At 50.2% G+C, this 24,087-nt stretch overlaps 1 protein-coding gene across 1 annotated transcript in view; it reads right to left on the bottom strand.

Annotated features, from left to right (window-relative positions):
* Positions 1–1,874: 1,874 nt before the first annotated feature.
* ZPBP2 (zona pellucida binding protein 2) overlaps positions 1,875–24,087 on the bottom strand; it is a 901,537-nt gene continuing 879,324 nt past the window's right edge. The window contains exon 8 of the mRNA XM_086920529.1: positions 1,875–3,535. Coding sequence (XP_086776655.1) covers positions 3,438–3,535 — 98 coding nt within the window. The 3' untranslated portion in view covers positions 1,875–3,437. The remainder of the gene's footprint in view (positions 3,536–24,087) is intronic.

The raw sequence follows: 24,087 nt of genomic DNA, 5'->3' as shown, positions 1-24,087 counted from the left end.
TTCTCTCACCTTGACTTCTCTTCTTGCGTTCCCCTCCTAAGGAACTCCTCAGAGCGTAAGATGGAGCGCTGGTAGAAGGAATCCTGCCTTTTTCACAGTTATTTCTTGGCCATATAAGAAAATCTTCTCAAGCGCTCTCAGGGTGTGCCTGGAGAAGGAGCTGCAGTGTGTCACCATCTTCTGGGATCATGACTATCTGGCAAACATAAAACAAAGAGTCTCTGCTCATCTGCACAAAAAAAAAGATCACAACGTTTGTGGCATGTCATGTGATCAAGACAGACCTTGTCTGTCAAAACGCGTCATGCTGGGGCACTGGCCATGACTGACTGGATGCCATCTATTGAATGAATAAAGCACTGAGAAACTTCAACTGAGTCCCTCGAGTGGTCCGTACCTGTTCTTGTCGTGCTGAGGAATGTTGGCGTGTTGCAGGTTTCGTTTTATATATATATATATATATATACATACATATACATATATATATATATATATATATATATATATATATATATATATATATATATATATATATACACACATACATATATATATACATATATACATATATACACATATATACATATATACATATACATATACATATATATCTCCAGAATTCGTCCTCCAGCCAAGCTCCAAGGTAGGAAAATTAGACGAGGCAAACCCAGATAGATGGTGCAGTTATTTTTTTATTTCGTTAGCCCAACATACCACCGCCACGACGCGTTTATATATTGTGTCAGGAAATGATCTCAACATACTCTCTGTCCTAAAGAATGTCCAGTGAAACACTTTTGCAATGGTTTTGAAGTGAATTCAAGGATTTAAAAAACTGAGTCAACACCCTCCTACAAGGCATGATGGGACGCTGGAGGTCCAGGTGCCCGCAAATGGCAGAGTGTTCTATTGTCTTTCTTACATTGCTGCATTCAGTACAGTTACATCGCCCTGTCCTTCCCTTACATTCACTTTATAAGAAAATAAAACGGGTTTTTGAAAGATGTTTTTAAAATGTCACTTTTTCTTATATTTAGTGACTTTTAAAGACTGCATCAATTTCCTTCCATCTTTAAAGTAAACTAATTTAATTGGCAATATAGCCTGCCTTGAAGATGCAAAAGTTGTGTTTTTTCACATGTACCTCCTGGCCTTTGCAGAGTGAGGCAAATATACTACACAAAATATTAGTTTGGAAAAAGTGCTCTGGCTCATGCGCACATAGGCGGAACTATTTAGTGCATGTGATAATCAATGGAGATCCCTCCCCTGCGATAGAAATAAGATAGCTAAGTTGAGAAGTCTGGATACACCGAGTAGAGGAATGCTTTTGTGAGTTTAATGAGGCAAGTGACGGTAGATATAAAGAGGTAGGCTTCTGGCACTATCTTTTCCTGTCCCTTATAGGACAAGCAAAAGCTGTCCTTCTCATGGTCCTGGCTGAAAACAAGAGTTTATAGGTACTACTAACAAAGGCTCGCTCGACTCCATTTTGCTGCCAGAGGTGGGAGCTTACATTTCTTAGTTTATTGGGAGGTAAGGCTGCTTAACCTAAATTAAATGACCGGGAAAAGAAAAGGTAGACAAGTGAACATACTCGCATGTTATGTGTTGTGTAACAGAGAATTGTTTTCTTTATTGCATCAGTGCAGAAACTCTCAATGGGCTTCAAATGGCATCCTAGAGGCTGAACTATGCATACTTAGACTTGACACAGGACAACTTTAGATCCTTCTCTGCCACTCCAGCGGGCCTGATCACATTACCACCAAGCATGTTTAAATGGGAAGATGATGTAAGGTGCGAGTCGTGAGAGAAAGTAAGGAGCGGATAGAGCTACCCATCCTACTTGTTTTCAAATTTTCTTTTTCTTTGTAGAAGTGTATGTAAGCTAAGTTGATTTTCACTTGTCCTTTTATGATATGAATTGGACAATATTAATGGAATCTTTCTCTGTAGCTACTGTAACGGGATATGCATGCCTAAAGTCTCCTAGTAAATCTATAACATTTCTATAATCTTCTTCATGGTCCTTGCATTTGTTCTAACCATTTTCAGACTATCATACTGTTCACATTTCCAGTTATGATTACAGATCTGTTGTTTAGACAATGTAACTTTATGAAAGATCTACTTCCAATAACGAGACAACGCTCAGATGTCTTACTTTGGCAGTTAAAAGGACTAAAGCTACAGGAGATGTCTAGGTTATGAAACATGAAAATAAGGGTTTAGCAGTTCTGTGCTGCTAATTTGAGTAGTACATGAGGTTTATCACAGTGTAGTTTATGAGTAAGGTACTGCACTGCCCAAAGCTCACAATTTTATACTGGTGCTCAATCTCACATTGTCTTTCACATTAATACTTCTTGTAGCTTCTGTGCAACCGCAATACTCAGGTTGTTGCGTGCTCAAAAATACTCACCACTAAGTCATACGTCCTAGTTCTAACAGTCTCAACGCTCACAAATATTTAGCGTTTGCTAGGTAAGCTTGCTCTACCCACTTACTCATAATTTGTCACTGACACTCTACAGTCAACGTTTACTAGGGTTTTTTAGTCAAGCTTGGGACTCAAAATAGTTTGGGTTTTCAGCATCATTCATTACTCCCAGTAGATCATGGGTTTAGCAGTCACAGTCACACTGGTGAGCAGTCACAGCTGCTCACCAGTTTGTAGGTGCAGCTCAGCACACTCCTCTGGTTAATACAGTTATTGGACCTCCATTTCCAGAATACATGCAGTCTTATTTACTCAGCCACAGGGCACTGTTCCTGTCCGCTTTGAGTTGTGTTGTAGTCGGTTATTCTATCATTCATTGTTCATATTCTAGGTCATTGCTGCTCCTGGCCCGGGTTACTGTGCTGCACCTGGTCGCTCAGAGCTCCCCTGTAGCTTTCTTTGGTCACTTAAAGTTGGCCATGTAACCTGCTTCACTCTGTAATGCTTGTCCAGCAGCTCATGGATGAGATCTGGTGTGGTCAAGGTGGGTCTTTGCTCGGTGCTGGTCGGTTCCTTGAAATGACGCCGGGTTCTGCTGCTCGTGGCCGTTCAAAGACATGCTGTAGTCTGGGTTACTCCTTTACTAAGCACTGTTCCTGATTGCAACCAGAAGCCTCAAAGAGAGATGTTTTGTTACTGAGTGTTGTCAGAGACCCTCAGAGCAGCGCAGCAGTGTATAGTTTTTTACTTAGAGGTGCTTGAGGTGTGGAGCTCGTGTGGTTGATCACATATAAAAATTGCCATGATATTTTATATAGAGGCCTCACTTTAAAATACTGTAATGTCCTTTTGTAATTTATCATAAGTTCTCACCTCAGTAAGACAAGCAGCAGGAAAAGTACTTCGATTGACAGTTTAGAGCAATGAGCATCTTTAACATTCAAGGAGGTGGCTCAGAACATGAGCAGGAGCACGCAGTGTCAGATCAGGTTTGTTAACAGGCAGTTGCTCCATAGTAGTGTATTCTAATGCTTGAGCACATCTTACAATGGGCGTTGTTGTCGGAGCTGTAAGTCCCAGGATCGCAAACCACTGTTTAAAAAACATAAATATGAAAATATTTTAAGCATTTCTTAGTCAAGCAAAACTTACAAGATGCTAAAACTCATTGATGTCATGTTAGAAGCAATTATTGCGTGAACGGATACTGTTACGGTTTTGGAAGGATATTAAAAGTTTTATCACACACTCACCAAAACAAGCATTGTCAAAGGCCTCATGTGCAGGATGTGAGAGGACGTGGCCTGATAGCCAGAGCTGCCGACTTTGAAGCTGGGGAACCAAGTGTTAGAAATGGGATCCCCGGCTGGCCAGGGCTTGCGCCAAAGTCAGTCAGAGACCACCACTCCTAAGTCAGGGCAAGGGAGTTACACGCCCAGATAACCCCTGCTCACCCTCTAGGTAACGTGGCACGAGCAGCAAGGCTAAACTTGGAGGCTATGTGAGTTAAGTATTTAGAAGATCTTATTCGGGTGGAACCAGTCCTTTTGTGGCATAGGGTTTGGACTAATGAAGAGTGCCATCTGAATCGTCTTATTTTGGAGGACGTTCTAAAACTAGAGGGTGTTCACAGAGTAAAATGGCTGAGTTACATTAAGACTTTCTGCTACAGCTTGAATTGCCCCGAATTTTACGATGATCCTATGTCAATGATAAGAATCCCTAGGAAAGAGCTTAAGAGGCTATGTTTTACTTTTCAGGTGAATCAAAGAGACCGAACTGAAATGTCCAAAAAAACTGTGATTGCTCATCAATTGATCTTAATCTTGCAGGATATACAACCTTATTTAACCCTGCGGATGAGTGCACATGAAAGGTTTCTGTTGACAAGATTTAGATTTGGGATTTTATTTAGATAATTAAGTTTCCCGGTTATTAATGATTGGTCTACCCTTTTATGTAACTGCCCGTGTGACAATACCTCCACTCAATCAGACATTCATATTTTATTCTTTTGTAAATTTTACACTGTACCGAGGAGAAGGTGGATCATTCCCATTTTAAAATATTTGGATTTTAGACAATGTAGACTTGCTTTCCTAGCCATTCAGAAACTGGAAGACATATTCTCAGTGGCATCGGTTTCTGTATTTCTTAGAAATGTTTTTCATTCAAGACAAACAATAACTGTTTAATCATAATACTTTTTAGATATGAGTCCCTGTACTTTTTAATCTATTTATTGTTTTGATTGACATATGTAAATAGACTATGAATTGTGTTTTCCTTTTAATGTACTTTTTTGGTTGTCAAAGATTTATAACCGAATAAAGTCTATCTGACTGACGGAGTTAAGTATTTGCGCACGCACCCCAGCAACAACACCCAAGGCCCACAACAAAGGAAACTCCACACAAGGTTATATATAAAAATAGCCTTTGTATTATACCAAAACACATTAGATAAAAACACACACTTTAACAAGACAGGGCCACATGGACCACTGTCAGGAATATGCACTTTCGGACTTAGTACTTGGTAGAATTAGCACTTGTAGGAATAATAATTAGCACATATAGTAATATTCACTGTAGCACAAAATAGAACATAAAGCACACAACCAGTAACTACTGGTAAAGGTTAAGTACCACCTACGCAACCCCAACCACCTTAGGAACAGGTCACGCAGGGAACCAGGGCCTCACTAGCACCACCTGTACTAGCAAGAACAACCACCTAAGTATCACAATACCTGTAGGGGGTATAAGCACATTACACATGATGCATCACAACACATTCAGAGGTGTAGGGAAGGAAAACACATGATGCAGAACCTACATTCAGCGGTGTAAAAAACAAGGCACATGACGCATAAAACACATTCAGAGGTGCAGCAAAAGAACAATTGCGCCAAACTCACATAAGACACCACCTGTGACTGTCCATAGGCCAACTGGCCTTGTGGGGGCTAGGACGCCCTGTGTCCCAAAGTCAGGGGCCTAAACGTGGCAGCTGCCCATGAAGTGCTGGGCAGCTGTGTAGACAATGATGGGGCCAACGCTGGAGCCTCGCAGGCTCTGGCCAACTGACTGTCCCCTGAGCCCCTCTGGGCTCTAAACACAGGACTGGCCCCTCAGGAGCCTCTCAGGCTCAAAATAACTGATGCCCCTAGAGTCCTCGTGGCTCTACACACAGCAAGGTCGCCTGAGCCTCTCTGGGCTCTTAAATAATGATGTGCCCCTCGTTGGAGTCCCTCTTGGACTCAAGACAAATAAATACCCCCTCGAGCCTCCCGGGGCTCGTCAACACATGGGGCCGCTTGGGGGAGAAAGAAGAACCTGCTCTTGAGCCTCTCTGGGCTCTAATGAAAGAAATGCAGCCTCGAGCCTCCCAGGCTCGTAAATGCACAGGGGCGTGCTGAGCCTATCGGGGCTCGAAAACAGGAATGCCCCTTGGGCCTCTCGGGGCTCGTCACAGATGTGCCCCGAACGTCGAAGTCCCCCCCTCTGGGGACTCGGATATGCACAAAGGGAAAACTGCCCAGGAGCCTCTCAGGCTCTCAATCACTCAAAAAGATGCACCCGAGCCTCGCACTTCTCGGCCACCACTCCCCCCGGGTCTCCACTCACCGGGTCTCCTGGTCAGGCGCCTGGCAGCGGGGCTCTCCTTCACGCTGCGGAGCGCCACCTCTGCCTCAGACATGGCCTCCGCTCCTCTCCGCCTGCAGCTGTGGGCGGACTCCTGCAATCCTCTGCACAGCTCACCAGGCGGGCTCTCCCGCTCCCCGGGGGGGGGGCCCCGCTCGAGCTGGCGCTGGTGTCTCTGGCCTCTCTCTCCTCTGCACCGGAGCACGGGGTGGGCTCCCGTCCGCTTCCGGTTGTCCCGACGTCCCGCCCCCGGCCTGCCTGATTTCCGGCCGGGCGGCGGCGGCAATTCTTTCGCAGCCACGGGATTTAAAAATGCCGGGTAGGCACCGGCAAAGGGGGTGAAGGCGCTCCTTAGCGCTATCGACAAAAATAGAGCGCTCCCGGGCACTACAGACCAAAAGCAAGGTCCAAAATAGCAGTAAAGCGCTCCCAAGCGCTTAGGGCGGAAATAAAGCGCTCGAGCGCTGAAAGTACAATAAAGCGCTAAAGGTGAAGGAAAAGCGCTCCCAGGCGCTAGGGGCTAAAAGTAAAGCGCTCTCAGTGCTTGAAAGCAAATACAGCACTCCCAGGCGCTATAAGCCCAATAAAGTTCCAGCAAAGTTCTTCAGGTGGGCAGGGGGCAAGGCTGGGCCCAGAGCCAGCTCACTGGGCCTCCAGGCAGGGAGGCAGGCCAAGTGGCGGTCCTCCTGCCCAGCAACAGCAGCAGCCCCCTCAGGATCCTGGAAGAGAACAGTTTGTGTGGGACACAGCCCCATTTTTATACACCACATTCCTTTGTCTTTGTCACAAGGTGAGGGGAAAAACCAGTTGGAGCTGGTTGGTGAGCACCCTTGATGTGCTCAGCCCCTCACTCTATTCACTGGCAGGGTTAGGGTCATTAGACGCACCACAGGGGGCGGAGCCAGCATTGTGTGGGGAAAGCCCAGCCCTATTCAGGATCCAGGTGCACTCCTCCCCAGTCATCAGCATGCTAATCTCAACACTCACCACCGGGCAGACCCACCCAGACTCCTGGAGCCAGGCTCACCAGCCAGCTCCAGCCAATCACACGCCAGCCACATTTTACACTAATTTGCCAACTCCTAGAAGTGGCACTTCCACACAAGACACAATCATGCCACATACATCATTGCGAAGCATTCAATCACACGCGTCCGCACATACCAAACTCGAGCCTGCACACCATACGAATCAGGAACTACCAGGGAGACATACATTCCCCATGCATTCCTATGGGAGGGCAGGCCAACCTTACTCCACGCACTCAGAGTGCGCACGCACTTTCCACTGGGACACAGTGAAAGTGCGCAGAACCCAAAAATCACTACCTCCAACACAACCCCCTTCCCGCCAAAACGCAGGGCAGACCAATCACCACTGTGATGGGCTTCCCTGCTTGGGGCGATAAAACACGGACGCGGGCCCGCAACTGCAGGGACACCCTCCTGTTCTACGCCACCGTGAACCCCTGGGGTTCTTTCTAAAACTACTGTAGGGACTTAACTGGGCTACCTCACAGGTACTCTCCATCTGTCCTCGGCCAGGACCAGGGCCTAGGCCACCCAGGTGCCACTGGTTCCTGCCTACTCACAGAGTGGGGGGTAGTAACCCTGGCACATAGTAGCCACTCTCCACTCTTCCTGTCTGCAAGACAGATTTAGACTGCCACTGGTTCTCCAGCCTAGGGTCTACAACCTCAGGCGGACCAGGAGTCTCAGGGAAGACTCTCCTCCCCCTACCTCTTGTCCTAGGGTTCCTCCTCCTCCGGCGAGGGGTACACCTAGCACGCCATTCCAACCCAGGGTTTAACCCCTCAGGCTGCACCGGGGTCAGAGGTGGGCTTTCCCACCCTCTGCACCCCCTTCCAGAGGTCTGCACCCTCCCAACTGGAGGGGTTCCCCTGGAAGATGAACCGGTCAGGATGCTGCTTACAGACGTCCTACCCTTCAGGTCAGGCTGAACCTGAATCTGGCCTCCCAACCTCCGGTCTAAAACCTTTGGTGGAATAATTGCCTGGCACTCCAGGACTTCCGGGGACTCACACACCATCCCCCTGAGGCTGACACATGACCCATATGTCGTGTGACTGTCTGTCTGGCGCAGATCTCCCGTCCCCTGTCCACCTGACAGTGCGTGAAGATCCCCCAGAACAGAAGTGGCGCTACCCGGGTCCCCCCAAGGAGATCTAGCCCAACTGGCTAGTCCCTGGTCCACTGGTGCATCCACTGGGAAACTCATCCCCCAATCACCCCTCACTTCGGACTTGTGTGCCCTCCCTCCTGGAGTAGCACTGCCGGACACTGGAACCCCTGGAGCTCTAGTTACAGATGCTCCAGGTTCCCTAGACACTAGGAGATCCTCCTCAAGGGTACTAACAGGACAGCCTAGGTCCCCAACCTGGTGTTCCCTCAAGAAACCACCCAGGTTCTGAGTTAGGGCTTCGGGCCTCTAGGGACTCTCAGCCTCCCACTGACTCCTGCTCCACTGAGCCAGGTAGTCAGCCTCTCCACCCCTCTCACTATACTGGGACCTAGCTGGGCTACACTGAGCTTCTTCCACCACGCTGGGCTGGAAGATACTTGTACCACTACTGTCGGACTCACTCTCCAATGACTCTACAGAACCTCTGGCACTCTCCCTGCGCACTGCTTCTTCTGCAAGGGTGTCTGGATCAGTCAACCCATATTCCAACAGGTGTTGGCGCAACCCTGGTAAACAACTACTGAGCACCTGCTCTCTTAGAACCAGATCAAACAGTTTGACAAAATCAGATTCCGTGTGAACCAATGACCAATCAGACAGTGCATCTTGATATTCATCCACAAACTCCCCCCAAGACTGGTGAGACAGTTTCCTACTGCCCTGGAATCTCAACCTATACTCCTCCTCTGGGGAAACAAGTACCATACTCTGGTAACTGGGAATGGGATTTCCTGCACTGATGTCTATATAGCTGCCACCACTGGACTCAACCCTCCCTGGGGAGTCCAGGAAATTAAAACTGCGCTCAGGGGACAATCTACCCTCCTGAGCTAATCTCTCTCTGGCAAAGGCCCTCTCAGCCTCCGCCATCCTGTCCTGCACATCCAGCTCCGCTATCTCCTTGGCATGCTCTAACATGAGCTTTTACAAAGCCAGCTAGTGCTTCCTTTCTTCCCTCCTATCTACCCACTCTTCTGGGGACAGGGGCCGGGAAAGGGATGAGGCGCTGCCTCCTACACTGGACCCAGCAAGGGACTCCCTATCTATGGGGTCCTCGCTCTCTGCTGGCGTCCATTCACTGTCATCCTCATCCTCCTCTTCAGCCTCTTCAGGGCTCCCCACAGACCCACCACCCACATGGTGTGAGGCCCGGGCCCTCTCTTTCTCACTGTGCTCACGTTCCCAGTCATCCTTCTGCCATAGGATCAGGTTATCCCTAAGCTTGGACTCATTCACTGTGATGTCTCTCTCCTCACAAAACTGCACCAACCCATGCATACTGTACCTAAACAGGCCACAGAGGTTAAAAGAAGATTCCATCTTGGCAGGATGCTCACAGACACGTACAACACAGGGGACCTAACAGTCAGCGCTGAAGCAAGAGTACCAAATGTACAAAGATTCAGTGAGCTCCCTAGAGAACTCACCCTTCACTTGTCTAGTGCCACACACCATTCATTCAAACACAACCCCCCCTCGGACTGGTAAGGCAGTTTCTACCACCCCTGACTTCTCAACCTGACCACACGTGACACAAGTACCAAACTCTGGGTGCGGGGCAGGGGAACAAATGCACTGGACACTATTTGAAAATGACACTCTTAGGAGAAGAAATAATGGAACTTCAAAAAGACAATAATCCCCAAAATGTGGTCATCTAAAATGCAGAGTTTTGTAGTGCGGCCTGTTGCCACTGCGGTACAACGCAAACACAAATCCGGATCCTCACGCTGCTGCCAATGTTAGAAATGGGATCCCCGGCTGGCCAGGGCTTGCGCCAAAGTCAGTCAGAGAACACCACTCCTAAGTCAGGGCAAGGGAGTTACACGCCCAGATAACCCCTGCTCACCCTCTAGGTAACGTGGCACGAGCAACAAGGCTAAACTTGGAGGCTATGTGAGTTAAGTATTTGCACACGCACCCCAGCAACACCCCCCAAGGCCCACCACAAAGGAAACTCCACACAAGGTTATATATAAAAATAGCCTTTGTATTATACCAAAACACATTAGATAAAAACACACACTTTACAATGTGCCAACAGGCACGGGCAGAATTTACAGGGGATAGGTACAAGACAGGGCCACATGGATCACGGTCAGGAATATGCACTTTCAGACTTCGTACTTGGGAGAATTAGCACTTGTAGGAATAATAATTAGCACATATAGTAATATTCACTGTAGCACAAAATAGAACATAAAGCACACAACCAGTAACTACTGGTAAAGGTTAAGTACCACCTACGCAACCTTAACCACCTTAGGAACAGGTCACGCAGGGAACCAGGACCTCACTAGCACCGCCTATACTGGCAAGAACAACCACCTAAGTATCACAATACCTGTAGGGGTATAAGCACATTACACATGATGCATCACAACACATTCAGAGGTGTAGGGAAGCAAAACACATGATGCAGAACCTACATTCAGCGGTGTAAAAAACAAGGCACATGACGCATAAAAACACATTCAGAGGTGCAGCAAAAGAACAATTGCGCCAAACTCACATAAGTCACCACCTGTGACTGTCCATAGGCCAACTGGCCTTGTGGGGGCTAGGACGCCCTGTGTCCCAAAGTCAGGGGCCTAAACGTGGCAGCTGCCCACGAAGTGCTGGGCAGTTGTGTAGACAATGATGGGGCCAACGCTGGAGCCTCGCAGGCTCTGGCCAACTGACTGTCCCCTGAGCCCCTCTGGGCTCTAAACACAGGACTGGCCCCTCAGGAGCCTCTCAGGCTCAAAATAACTGATGCCCCTAGAGCCCTCGTGGCCCTACACACAGCAAGGTCGCCTGAGCCTCTCTGGGCTCTTAAATAATGATGTGCCCCTCGTTGGAGTTCATCCTGGACTCAAGACAAATAAATGCCCCCTTGAGCCTCCCGGGGCTCGTCAACACATGGGGCCGCTTGGGGGAGAAAGAAGAACCTGCTCTTGAGCCTCTCTGGGCTCTAATGAAAGAAATACAGCCTCGAGCCTCCCAGGCTTGTACATGCACAGGGGCGCGCTGAGCCTCTCGGGGCTCGAAAACAGGAATGCCCCTGGGCCTCTCGGGGCTCGTCACAGATGTGCCCCGAACGTCGGAGTCCCCCCCCTCTGGGGACTCGGATATGCACAAAGGGAAAACTGCCCCGGAGCCTCTCAGGCTCTCAATCACTCAAAAAGATGCACCCGAGCCTCGCACTTCTCGGCCACCACTCCCCCCTGGTCTCCACTCACCGAGTCTCCTGGTCAGGCGGCTGGCAGCGGGGCTCTCCTTCACGCTGCGGAGCTCCGCCTCTGCCTCAGACACGGCCTCCACTCCTCTCCGCCTGCAGCTGCGGGCGGACTCCTACAATTCTCTGCACCGCTCACCAGAAGCCAGGCGGGCTCTCCCGCTCCCCAGGGGGGGGCCCGCTCGAGCCGGCGCTGGTGTCTCTGACATCTCTCTCCTCCGCACCGGACCACGGGGTGGGCTCCCGTCCGCTTCCGGTTGTCCCGATGTCCCGCCCCCGGCCTGCCTGACTTCCGGCCGGCGGCGGCAATTCTTTCGCAGCCACGGGGTTTAGAAATGCCGGGTGGGCACCGGCAAAGGGGGTGAAGGCGCTCCTTAGCGCTATCGACAAAAATAGTGCGCTCCCGGGCACTACAGACCAAAAGCAAGGTCCAAAATAGCAGTAAAGCGCTCCCAAGCGCTTAGGGCGGAAATAAAGCGCTCTTGAGCGCTGCAAGTACAATAAAGCGCTAAAGGTGAAGGATAAGCGCTCCCAGGTGCTAGGGGCTAAAAGTAAAGCGCTCTCAGTGCTAGAAAGCAAATACAGCGCTCCCAAGCGCTATAAGCCCAATAAAGTTCCAGCAAAGTTCTTCAGGTGGGCAGGGGGCAAGGCTGGGCCCAGAGCCTGCTGACTGGGCCTCCAGGTAGGGAGGCAGCCCAAGTGGCGGTCCTCCTGCCCAGCAACAGCAGCAGCCCCCTCAGGATCCTGGAAGAGAACAGTTTGTGTGGGGACACAGCCCCATTTTTATACACCACATTCCTTTGTCTTTGTCACAGGGTGAGGGGAAAAACCAGTCGTAGCTGGTTGGTGAGCACCCTTGATGTGCTCAGCCCCTCACTCTATTCACTGGCAGGGCTAGGGTCATTAGTTGCACCACAGGGGGCGGAGCCTGCATTGTGTGGGGAAAGCCCAGCCCTAGTCAGGATCCAGGTGCACTCCTCCCCAGTCATCAGCATGCTAATCTCAACACTCACCACCGGGCAGACCCACCCAGACTCATGGAGCCAGGCTCACCAGCCAGCTCCAGCCAATCACACGCCAGACACATTTTACACTAATATGCCAACTCCTAGAAGTGGCACTTCCACACAAGACACAATCATGCCACATACATCATTGCGAAGCATTCAATCACACGAGTCCGCACATACCAAACTCGAGCCTGCACACCACACTCATCAGGAACTACCATGGACACATACATTCCCCATGCATTCCTATGGGAGGGCAAGCCAACCTTACTCCACGCACTCAGAGTGCGCACGCACTTTCCACTGGGACACAGTGAAAGTGGGCAGAACCCAAAAATCACTACCTCCAATTCACATTCATAAACAAAAAGTTTTAGGGGTGAACCTGCCAGAAGGGCCAAGTCCAACACCAAGTTTGAGTCTCAGCGTCGGCTCAACATCCTGTGATTCTGGGTAAGTCATTTAATTTACCCCACCTACCAAAAACAAGCATTGGCAGGGCCAATAGGTCTCGCAGATGAGGGACTAATTAGCTTTGTCAATGGGGTGGGGGTGGTGCACAGAGATCGCCTGAGTGACGAAGAAGAGAGCGTAAATGAAGAATTTGGTTTGAACTTAAACATTAACCCTCGAAGATTGTTTAATATTTTAAACTTGGGGTCATATAAGATAAAGCAGATATGCAGATCATACTCGTAATACAGTGTCCTTTGAGGTGTCGTACTTTTAAAAAAAAACATTTTTATTGTTTTGCAGCTTAGAAAAAACAGCTAACAAGCATGTCAGTGTCAAGCAGCATCCCCACGTCCCCAGCCCCTTATCCCTCCCACCTCCCACCGGTTCTAGGACCCCGTGCCATCATCCAAATGTCCAACCAACACTGTCCTCCAAGTCCTTGTCAGCAAGAGCTCCCGGTTTCTGGCGCTCTTCCCCTTCATAGTAATCCTACAGCCAAATGTTAGTGTCCCCTTAGAGACCTCCATCTAGTCCATGATAGTGTCGCCATTTACCCCACACTCTTCGGAATTTCTTGGGGCACCCTTGTGCTTTATATGTAACCTTTTTGGCCGCCATGTATTGGTCCATTCCCCTTCTCCATTCCCCCAGTTGTGGTACATCTGGTGCCCCCCATTTCCTAGCTACGTCCCTTTTGGCCACTACCAGAGATAGTCCCAGGAAAATCAGTATTGGACGGGCTAGGTCCACATCGTTGGTCATCCCCAGGAGTATGAGCTTCGGGTCTATTGGAATGTCTATCCTCAGCACCTTTCCCAATTCAGCGAGGATCTCCCTCCAGTATGTTTGAATAAGTGGGCAGGACCACCAAATAGTGTGTAAGAAATCTCCTCCATCAAGTCCGCAGTGCAGGCAGCAGGGGTCGGATATTCTTCCCATTTTATATAGCCTCACTCTATCAAAATAGACCCTGTGTAGGATCTTGAACTGGATCAAGCGGAGGCGCGACTTAATTGCCACCTCCCTGGGATGCATCAGTACCGTACCACAGTCTACGTCATCCATGTCCCCCACTTCCTGTTCCCATGTGGTCCGGAGCCCCTCTAGTCTGTTAGGTCTATTGTTCATAATAGTTTTGTATGTGAAGGAGACTGCCTTTTCGGGGATCTGTTCCTGCAGCAGGCGACCCTCCAAAAGGCGCATATTCGGGGAGCGCCTCCAGCAACGCCCCCTCTGCATGTCTCAGTTGCATATATTTAAAAAACTGGGAGCGGTGAAGCCCAAAGTCTGCCTGTAGTGAAGGGAAGGATTGCAGTGCCCCCTTTTTGGTTACGTCTCCTAGGGTAGAGATGCCAATGGCGTCCCACCCCTGAAACCCTTGGAGCTTGCTGAGTTCCTTCAGCTAGGTGCAGCCCCATAGCGGGGTCTGTTTCGTCGGTCTATGCTCCCATTTAATGGCTTTCGTCGCCCTTTTCCATGCCCCCAGCGTGATTTTAGTACCCGGCAGTAGCCTGGCCTGCCCCCTACCTTTATAGATGTAGTGGAGACATGTGTGGGTGCCCATACTGTGCCTTTCCAGAGCATAGGTGGGGTGTGTGGCAGGTGCGTGTATCCACTCATTAATGGGGGTCAGGTGTTCCGCCCAATAGTAGGCTTCTAGATCAGGAAGCGAAATCCCTCCATCATATTGGTGTCTCTGCAGGGTCGCCAGCGCTACTCTAGGGTGCTTTCCCAGCAATAGATAGGATCGCAGTTCCGCATGTACGTCCCGTAAGACCTTACTTTTCAGGGGGAAATACTCGTTCTGGAAGGCATAGAGGAATCTCGGAAGCGAGATCATCTTAAACATAGCTGCCCGTCCCCGAATCGCCAGGGGGAGCGATCGCCATCTGTCAGCGTCCGCTACGAAATTACGCAGAACTCGATCAATGTTCCGGTCGTAGGAAAGGTAACCGTTTGTGGTGATAAATATCCCTAGGTACGTAAATCCCTCTCCGGTTGTCAGCAGTCTCTCAGGCAGCCTGGGCTACCCGTCCCTTCCCCGAGGGTCATAGAGCGTTGATTTGTGCCAGTTGATCTGATAACCAGACTTAGCGCCTAGTTCCCCGTTGTATGTGGAAAGCCTTAGACATTGCCCCGTTCACCCGAACCCTGGCACTCCGGCACGTGTATAATAGACCAATTTTGCGTCTGTACTTGGGTCTAAATCCCATGCGCTCCAGTACCCCCTCCAGAAAAGGCCAGTGGACAGCATCAAACGCCTTTTCTGCGTCCAGGGACAGGAACCAGTGAGGTTCCGTCCTGTTTCTCACCTCCTGAAGCCAGTTATGGGTCCTCTGTATAGTGTACCTAGTGGCCCTCTCTGGGATGAACCCCGTTTGGTCAAGATGGACCAGCCCTGGTATGACCTGTCGCAGACGGAGAGCCAGAATTGTTGCGTAAAGCTTCGTCTCCACATTCAGGAGGGAAATGGGGCGGTAGGACGAGCAGTCCTCTGCTGGCTTCCCCGGTTTGTGGATTGGGACGATTGTGGCCTGTCTGAGGTCCAGTCGGAGCTGGCCTTCCTCCTCAGCGTCCCGGGAGAGGCCCAACAAGTGGCGTGTCAGGAGGTCCGCCATTTTCTTGAAGAATTCCGCGGGGAAGCCGTTCGGGCCCGGAGCTTTCCCTGCACGGAGTTTGGTCAGAGCGACCCTAACTTCCTCTTCAGTCCCCTCGTTCTCTAAGTCTTTGTGATCCGCCTCCTCTAGTGTCGGGAGGTCGAGATGTGCCATATATTGCAGCGCATCCTCTTTCGACCCTAGGTCACGTGCTTGGTAGAAGGTGGCATAGCAGTCCGCAAATGCTTCTGCTATTGTGGTATCCGTGCATGCCCAGCCGCCACGACCATCCCGCACCCTGTCCACCCATCTATCATCTCTTTCCTTTCTGCTGAGCCATGCCAGCAGCCATCCAGATTTGTCCCCTACATCATAGATACAATGCAGGGTCGCCAGTGCCTGTGACTTTGCCTCCCCTGTAACCAATTGCCTATACTGGAGTTGCTGATCAGCCAGGCGTCTAAGTTTCCCCGGGTCCCTGGTAAGCAGGTGCTCATTTTTCAGCACCAGTATCTGCACTTCTAGAGCCTGTATCTCGGCCTGGACTTTTTTCCTGTCTTCTGCCAATCTACACTGTGCTCGATCTCGGAGCACCACCTTGAGGGCTTCCCAAACAACTATTCGGGAGTCCACCGAGTCTATATTATCCGCCAGGTACACTTTCACGTCCGCTCGCAGTCCCTTCAGGATTTCCGGGTTCTGTAAATCCCAGGCCGATAGTCTAAGTATTTCGGGCCCCTCCCTCCGCTTCCTGCCCACCGCCAGGAGCAATGGCGAGTGGTCAGACACCCCTCGGGCGCAGTACTCTGCTGAATCTGATACCTGTAATGCCTGTCGCGCCATGAAAATATATTCCAGGCGAGATTACACCTTGTGTGCCCCGGAGAAGAAAGAGAAAGCCCTGATGTCCGGATGGAGCCATCGCCACACATCTAGGAGACCGAGCGCATTCATGGACTTGGCCAGCGGCGTCACAGTCTGTGGTCTGTCTCGATCCCCAGTCCTGTCTACCATGGGGTTCATTACGTCATTTAAGTCTCCCCCAAGAATTTGGATTGTGTCCGACGTATTAAGGATGATATCTGACACTCCCTTCAGCGTTCCTACCTGCAGTTTGGGTGGGGCATATGCAGAGACAAACGTGTATTCCTGCCTCCCCCACCTTCCGCGCACCCCCCACGTATATGCCCTGCTGATCAGTCCACACCTGTGCCACTTTCATAGGTGGATGTTTCGGGTGTTGTTCTTGACAGAACCGGAGCCGTCCGCCACCCTCCCCTCACCCCCCCACCCCCGCTCCCATCCCCCAACTCCCCCGAACTGGCAACACCCGCAACTGCCCCCCATCCCCCTCCCCGCCACCCCTCCTTCAGTCTCAGCTTCCGCAGAACTAAGACTACTGGCGGAGAGGGTCTGTCGCCCACCCCTGGAGCCCCCCCACTAAACCTACAAATGCACCTCACGTAACGGGCAAGTGTCCCTCCCACTCCTGATTAAACTGAAAAAACGAAGTGCATAACATAGAAATAAACAATAAACAATAAATAAAGGGGTGTGTATAACTTGCGTGCCCCCTCATCGATGAGCTGCCATTTCAGATATCAGTCCTATCCCTCGTCAGGAATGCGAGCCCTGCGTCCCAGTGTCCAGATCTTCGGTTGGGTCGAGAGCCTCCTGTTCCAGTTCTCGGATCGCAGTCACTAGGGGATGCAAGGATTGTTCCACCACCTCCTCCCCCTCCGATGTCTTGCCACCTAAGTCATCTTCTTCCTCTGAGCCATCGTGGTTGGCCAGACAACTGAACCTGGACCCCGACGCTGTCGCCCTCCCTGCGGAAGTTGCCGCGTTCCGTCTTCTCCGTTCCGACGTGGTAGGATCAGGATATGGAGTTGTCTGGACGCGTCTGCTGGTCCGTGGTTTCTTGACTCTTTGGGTCTTATGGGGGCTTTCTTTAGCAGGTTGGCAGCCACCAGCTCGTCCCTGATCCTGCGACCTTCATTCTCCGCCCCCTGGAGTATCGGACGCTCCTCCAGCCATTGCCATGCCTCTACCGGGCGATTGAAAAAGTGTGTCCTGCCCCCAAAGATTACTTTCAGCTTCGCCGGAAAGAGCAACATGTACTGTATATTTAGATCTATCAATTTCGCCTTCACCGTATCGTAGGATCGTCTTTGTTTCTGTACCTCCTGGCTGTAGTCTGGGAAGATCATGATGGTTGTGTTTTCTAACCGCAGTTCCCCTTTCTTTCTGGCTTCCCTCAGTATTAGATCCCTATCTGCAAAATTGAGAAAGCGGGCGATGATCGGTCTCGGCCGTGCTCCCTCCGGCGGCTTTGCCAGCAGTGCCCTATGCGCCCGTTCAATGACAAAACAGTTCGAGAAGTGGGCCTGTGGGAACATTGTCTTTAGCCAGGAGTATAGATAGGCCGCCACGTTTGTCCCTTCAATGCCTTCTCTAAAACCTACGAAGCGTAGGTTGTTGCGTCTGGCCCTGTGTTCGGCATCATCCACCTTCCACAGCAGCTGCCGGTGGGACGCTTGAAGTTCTGCCATGTCCTTTCGGAGGGTGGTGAAAGAGTCTTCCGCCTCGCTGATCCGTGTTTCCGCCGTCGTCACCCTTTCTGTCAAATTCTGAAAATCCTGGCGCAGCAGTAGTACCTCCGAGCCCACCTCGCCAATCTTGACCTCCAAGGCCGCCCTCGAATCCTGGATATCCGTCCTAGATGCCTGTATCGCCTCCAGTAGCATTGCGGTATCGGAACGTGCACCAGCAGCCCCCAGGCTCGCCTCCTTCTGCGGACGGGCCGTGGCATAGTTATCGATGGTCTCCTGCCGTGCGGGCTTGGCCACCGGATCCCTTTTCCCCAGCTCACCCTCCGTTGGGCTCACCTCTCTGCAGTCGGGCCTCTCTCGTACCCTTCCCCAACTGTTGGGCCGGCGCTGGGGTGTAAAGGATTGTGGAGGGGGTGTGAGAGCACGGTGGTCGCCTTGGATCACGCTTGCGAGGGTGACGTCATGCGACGGGGTCACACTATAGTTCTGTCCTACAGTTAGGGGACCTTCATCTGGGTCTCAGCCTGGTATGGACAGGACTTCCACGTGGGCCGCTTCCCCGCTTGTTGACCGGTAGCTGGGGGTAATCTTCTAGCTGGTACGAGGGGTATGTAGGGGCAAGGGGCCCTCCCCGGCCGCACTTCACTGGCCCCCCCGGAGCAGTGGGGTCACTGTGGCGCTCGGTCACTTCTCGTGGATCGCTCGTTCTCGTGGCGTTGGCGTTCCGCGTCTCTGAGCGGCGTCGCACCCCAGTCGTCTCTGAGTGTCAATATGAAGGGCCTCAGGGCGGCCAGCGGTGCAGCCGGGGTCCCGCCGCACTCTGCAGGGCCTCTGCGATACGCCTTCTATGTCCGGGCTCTCATATCAGGGTATGTGCGGCATGCTGGGAAGGCTGCAGTGTGGTGGTTGCGGTCCTCGTATGCCGTGACCCACAGAGGCACATGCAGTAACAATTTTGGAGGCCTGCACCTTATAACGCTGCCGCAGGCTTGCCCCTAGCCTGATTATCGCAACCGGTGTTTAGTCCCAGCCAGAGTTCAGGGTGGCCATGCATAAGGCGTGTGACATGTGGTGTTGCCCACTCTAGGGAGTCCAATTCCGCCCAGCCGAGGCCGCCTGTAGGAGTCCTGCCGCCCTCAGCCCGGTCGACACTGCCTCCAGTTCCCCGGGGATCGGCCTTCACTACGAGCCCTCCTCAGGCCTATGCCTTCCCCGCAGGCTGCTGCTCCCGGATCTCCTCACCGGATTCTCCCGCGATCTCAGTTCGGACATGCAGGTCCGGACGGACGTCTCCGCTCCTCCGCTTCCTCCCGCCCGTGCAGGTCGTCTGGGGCTGCAGCCGGGTTTACTCCGCGGCTCCTGTGTGGTCTGATTCACGGCTCGATTAGGCTCCCAGACAGGAAGCAAGCGCCTCCCGGGGGTTCCGCCTCCTCAAGTCGGCTCCAGCTTCTGAGCGGCCACTGAACCGGGGCACGTCCGATCGCAGTGGCGTGCCTCCTTCCCGCCTGCCTCTGCCAGCCGCAGGCACTGTCTGGTGCGCAGTCCGGGACCGGAGCACTACTCTTGTCGGCCCGTCGGAGTGCAGTCAGCCGCCATCTTGATGAAGGTATTCAGTGCGGCCAGGTGTTCAGAGTCCAGTTCCTCGTCCGCAACGGCAGGAGTCTGTGGTTTCTCGGTCTCCCTAGGTTCCCCAATCGTTCCGGTCGAGCATTCGCCATCGTAGGGAGGCAGGGCTGTGTTTTAAGACTGATTTTGTCGCAGCACATCGGGAGCTTTACTGAGGCACGTCCTACCTGGCCCTGCTGTTGGCCACGCCCTTTGAGGTGTCATACTTAACACATAAAATGTCACATATAATAATAAAATAATATGTAAGTAAATATAATAATATATAAGTACATTGCAATCGTTGTTTTGTCAGAGATGAGTACAAATATCTCTGATGAACTTATAATTTAATACTTGTCAGACAGTGCCGTAGCAAGTGGGGTGGGGGGGCGGTCTGCCCCGGGTGGCACGAGTTTTTGGGGCAGCGGCCTCACACCTCTCTTACCTGCTGCAGTCCTGGGGCAGCAAACGCCGGAATTGCCAGCACCCCCACCCCTGCTCTTACATGCAGCCGCCGCAGGTTGGCAAACATAGGGACCGCCACGGACAGCCAAAAGTCTGGCTACCCTGCTGTCGGCAGAGACCTAAAAGTAACCCAATATACAATGTTGACCAAGAATATCATTGCTTTAAAAAAAACATTAGCGTGCCTTCGAATGTTTAGGAGCAAGTCCTCTCTTTACCTGTCAGTAAACATGACAATTTGCATTTCATTTGCAAGTATTGAGAATGCATACAATCTCAGAGACTACACAATAAATGCTTATTACACAATAACAACAAGCATTTGCAATGCAATAGGTCTGGCATTACAGATAGTTTGAGGTACTGGTGTTGTAGATAATAATGCAACACCAATAGCTCATACTTTCAGTAACGCGAGACCTATTGCATTGCAAATGCTTGCGTAGTGAGCCAGCAACCAGCAGTGTATGTCTCGGTGCAGTATTGCATGCTGCTCCTTGTAAATCCACCTTACTCATAATCCATTGCATGCACGACAGTACTACGAATACATGCAAATCGCTATGTCCATTAATACAATTAGTAGCTTTGAAATGTGACAAAAAAATTCTGTTATGTTTGGATTTGGTTGTACTCTCTGTGGAGCTGATGAAGTGAAATTTATAGACGGTCTCATATAAATGTGAGATGTTCTAGTGAGTGAAGTAACCACTGCCAGCCTAGCTTAGGACCAAGTGTGTGCCCTGTCTTAAGCCTCTTAAGAAAATATTGCCCGAGGCTGGTATTAAAACCTAGGGAGTAAGAATACATGTAACAGGAGGTGTCCTCATGGAAGGTTACAAGAAGAGACAAGGCGGTGCTAAAGAGGGAATACTAACCCTATTGACCAATGATAAGCCACCATTTACAAAGGACAGACCCAGGAACCAATTAAAAAGATGGGCGGAAAGTGGACGGAGCTTTATGCCCATTTCCTAAATACAACATGTCTCAAAGAGACAGCGCAAGTGCTGCATCCGAGAGACCTAAAAAAACAATGCATTTATTGCTTGAAAAGCTTTTGCGAGTGATTACTAAAAACCCTGCTTGTGAGAAATAATTATGGACCCCCATACACACAACGAAAGGTCCATGAAATAAACCAAAGTAATACCCTTTACAGAGAGGAACAGAGCCACTCTGCATGATCACACTGGAACCTGTGCCATAAACCCCGCATCTCATGAAAGCGTATTCCGGTATTTCCAAACGTTCTGGAATTGAAAGCGGGACAATTTCAATTCAAAATATAATAAATGTGGCTCCTATGTGCTCACCCACAAAAAGTATCCGTAATAATTGTGTGATGTCAAAGGGTACTGTAATGAATGCGTGGTGTGTTGACGTTTTCAATAAACACATTGGCCCACGGAATGTGGGTTTCCAATAAACACATTGGCCCACGGAAATGGGCCCAACCCCGGTCGCGGTACAATCCGCACGCAACCTAGGGGTAATCGATGACAAACTGTCCATGCGTGCGCAAACAGCCAAAACAGCTTCAACCTGTTTCGCCATTCTTAAATGGCTGAGAAAAATCCTGTGGCAACTCCCTGAAGGGGCGCAGAGAACAGTAATATAGGCCTTGATTGGCTCAAGACTAAACTATGGGAATATCCTATATCTAGGAGCCATTAAAGAGATCACGCATCGACTCCAGGTCGTCCAAAATATGGCAGCTAGATTACTTCTCCATCTCCCTGGGCGAGCGAGTGTTGCTGAACACCTAAAAAAACTACACTGGCTTAAGATAGGCAATAGAGTTAAATTTCAAGCACTATGTTACATGTTCCAGATAAACACAGGGGTAGCACCTGCCTACTTATGTAAGCTGGCGCATAAATACATACCCTCCCAAAACCTCCGGTCGCTGCACCAGGCAATGTTTGTTGTCCCTAGGTTTAAACGGGTACGATTGGGTGGTCGCTCTTTCGCCTACATGGCCCCGGCTCTGTGGAATTCACTCCCGCTGAAACTACGTCTTGAACCAAGTTACATCAAATACCAGAAAGGCATCAAAGCATGGCTATTTAACCAATAAAATTCCACATTCTACCTTAAATTCCAATAGACCTGGTAAACTCGGATCCAAGGCGCCGGGAAACCCTCAGGGTAGCTGTTGCGCCATATAAATGTAATAAATAAATAAATAAATAAATGAATAAACATATACCGCTATATCCAGAAAAAAACAGATCTGATGTCATCTGTTGCTCTGGAACACAAAATCACTAACGCATGTTCCATGTGACAATCTGACTGCGAACAAGAAGGGCAGTGCGATAATTGAAGGAGCACACAACAGGCAGAGAAACTTACATTTTGAAGTACGCTGCCTCGGGTGTATTGTGGAATGTGTGAGGCGCATTTAAAGTCTGTTAATTCTGAGAAACGCTAAAATTGCCTGAGGCATAAATAAAGCCTGGAATTATATGGTAGACCTGCCAACTGACAGGGTGCCGCCATGTGTCACACGATTTCGGCTTCCTTCACACGGTCACCCAGTGAGGAGCCAAAATCAGACAGTGGCAGGAACAACGTACTGAAAACCACTGTAAACAGCGGATTTTCAGCACATTTTCGGAAGCCGTAGGCCGGCGATGTCCATTAAGAGGTGTGAAAGCACCCTAGGACATAGGCCACAACCTCACTTACCATTTGTTTTTATTTTTTATTGGGGCGGGGGCTTAGTGTGGGGCAGAGTGCCTCTTAGGTAGCTCTTGGCAGACGCCCGCCTCCTCCAAGGCCCCCCCCCCCCCTCACATGGTGGTATTCATTTCTAAGTTAGCAGGTATGATATGAAATGAAGGAACACAGTATGCCAACTACACAAAGATGAGAAATGTGGAGTAGAATATCTTAAAAAGAAACCCATTACACAGACAATCCCTTCATTTAAGTTCAATTTTTTAACCATTCCATATTCTACTGTGTAACAATTTCCTAACGCCTGCCCGTTAGCAAGTTTATACAGACAAAACTCCTCGACTGGATGGATTTTTGTTTTCAACCGGCTTTTAACACTTATGGGCCAAGGGGGCTGTTTTTTTGAGAGCTTGGCAGGTGGAGGAGACAATTTGTGCAGGACTGTGCAGTTGCAGCACTGCCTTTGTTCTGTAGTCTTACAAATGGCTTAAATGGAGCAAAATGGCAACTGGAGAGTAAGACGATCGACATGAGGACAGTGTATCGCCCATTTCTTGGCTAGCAAGAAATCACTCTGTCAACAACTTCCTAAAGGATTCTGGGAGACAGGCATTTTAACAGCATGTTCTAAATACTAAAATGAAACAATTGGGGACTTACACAGTAAACCCTGAAGAAGGTGAGCGACTTGTGATAGGTGGCACTGCAGAGACACGTGTCTTTCCTTGCACTGAAGTTTAAGCGATATGTGGAGAGTTCCCGCCTGGCTACCAGAACAAACTGAGCTGCAGTTCAGTCTAAAGTGCCAGGTGGAAGAAACAGACCTGCCAGCGCGAACAGGCGGTGAAGGCACGAAGCCGGCCAGCCGCAGACAGGAAAGATATGTGCACGATCAGCTCGCTGGCCAGCAACGCAGAGCCCACCTGCCATCACACCACGCCATGGAGACCAGTGCTTTTGAAAACACAATCGCATACATACACTGAAAACAGTTGCCCATTGCATCTGTACAAAGCTGTTTAAATGCAACAAAAAAGTACCTGAACAGCAAATAATAAAAAAAGCAGAAGCCCACAGGTCCTGCGGGGATTAAATAACTTCAAAAAGAGGAGGACCATGAAGCCCAACTGTAGGAAGCTGGCTCTGTATATAATATACCAAAGTTAGGTATAGTGTGCACAGAGTCCAGTGGATCCCCTGAGGCT

This window comes from Lissotriton vulgaris, chromosome 5 (assembly GCF_964263255.1).
Source record: "Lissotriton vulgaris chromosome 5, aLisVul1.2, whole genome shotgun sequence".
NCBI lineage: Eukaryota > Metazoa > Chordata > Amphibia > Caudata > Salamandridae > Lissotriton > Lissotriton vulgaris.
The sequence above is the reverse complement of the archived record's forward strand: the minus strand, read 5'-3'. Positions and strand labels throughout refer to the sequence as shown.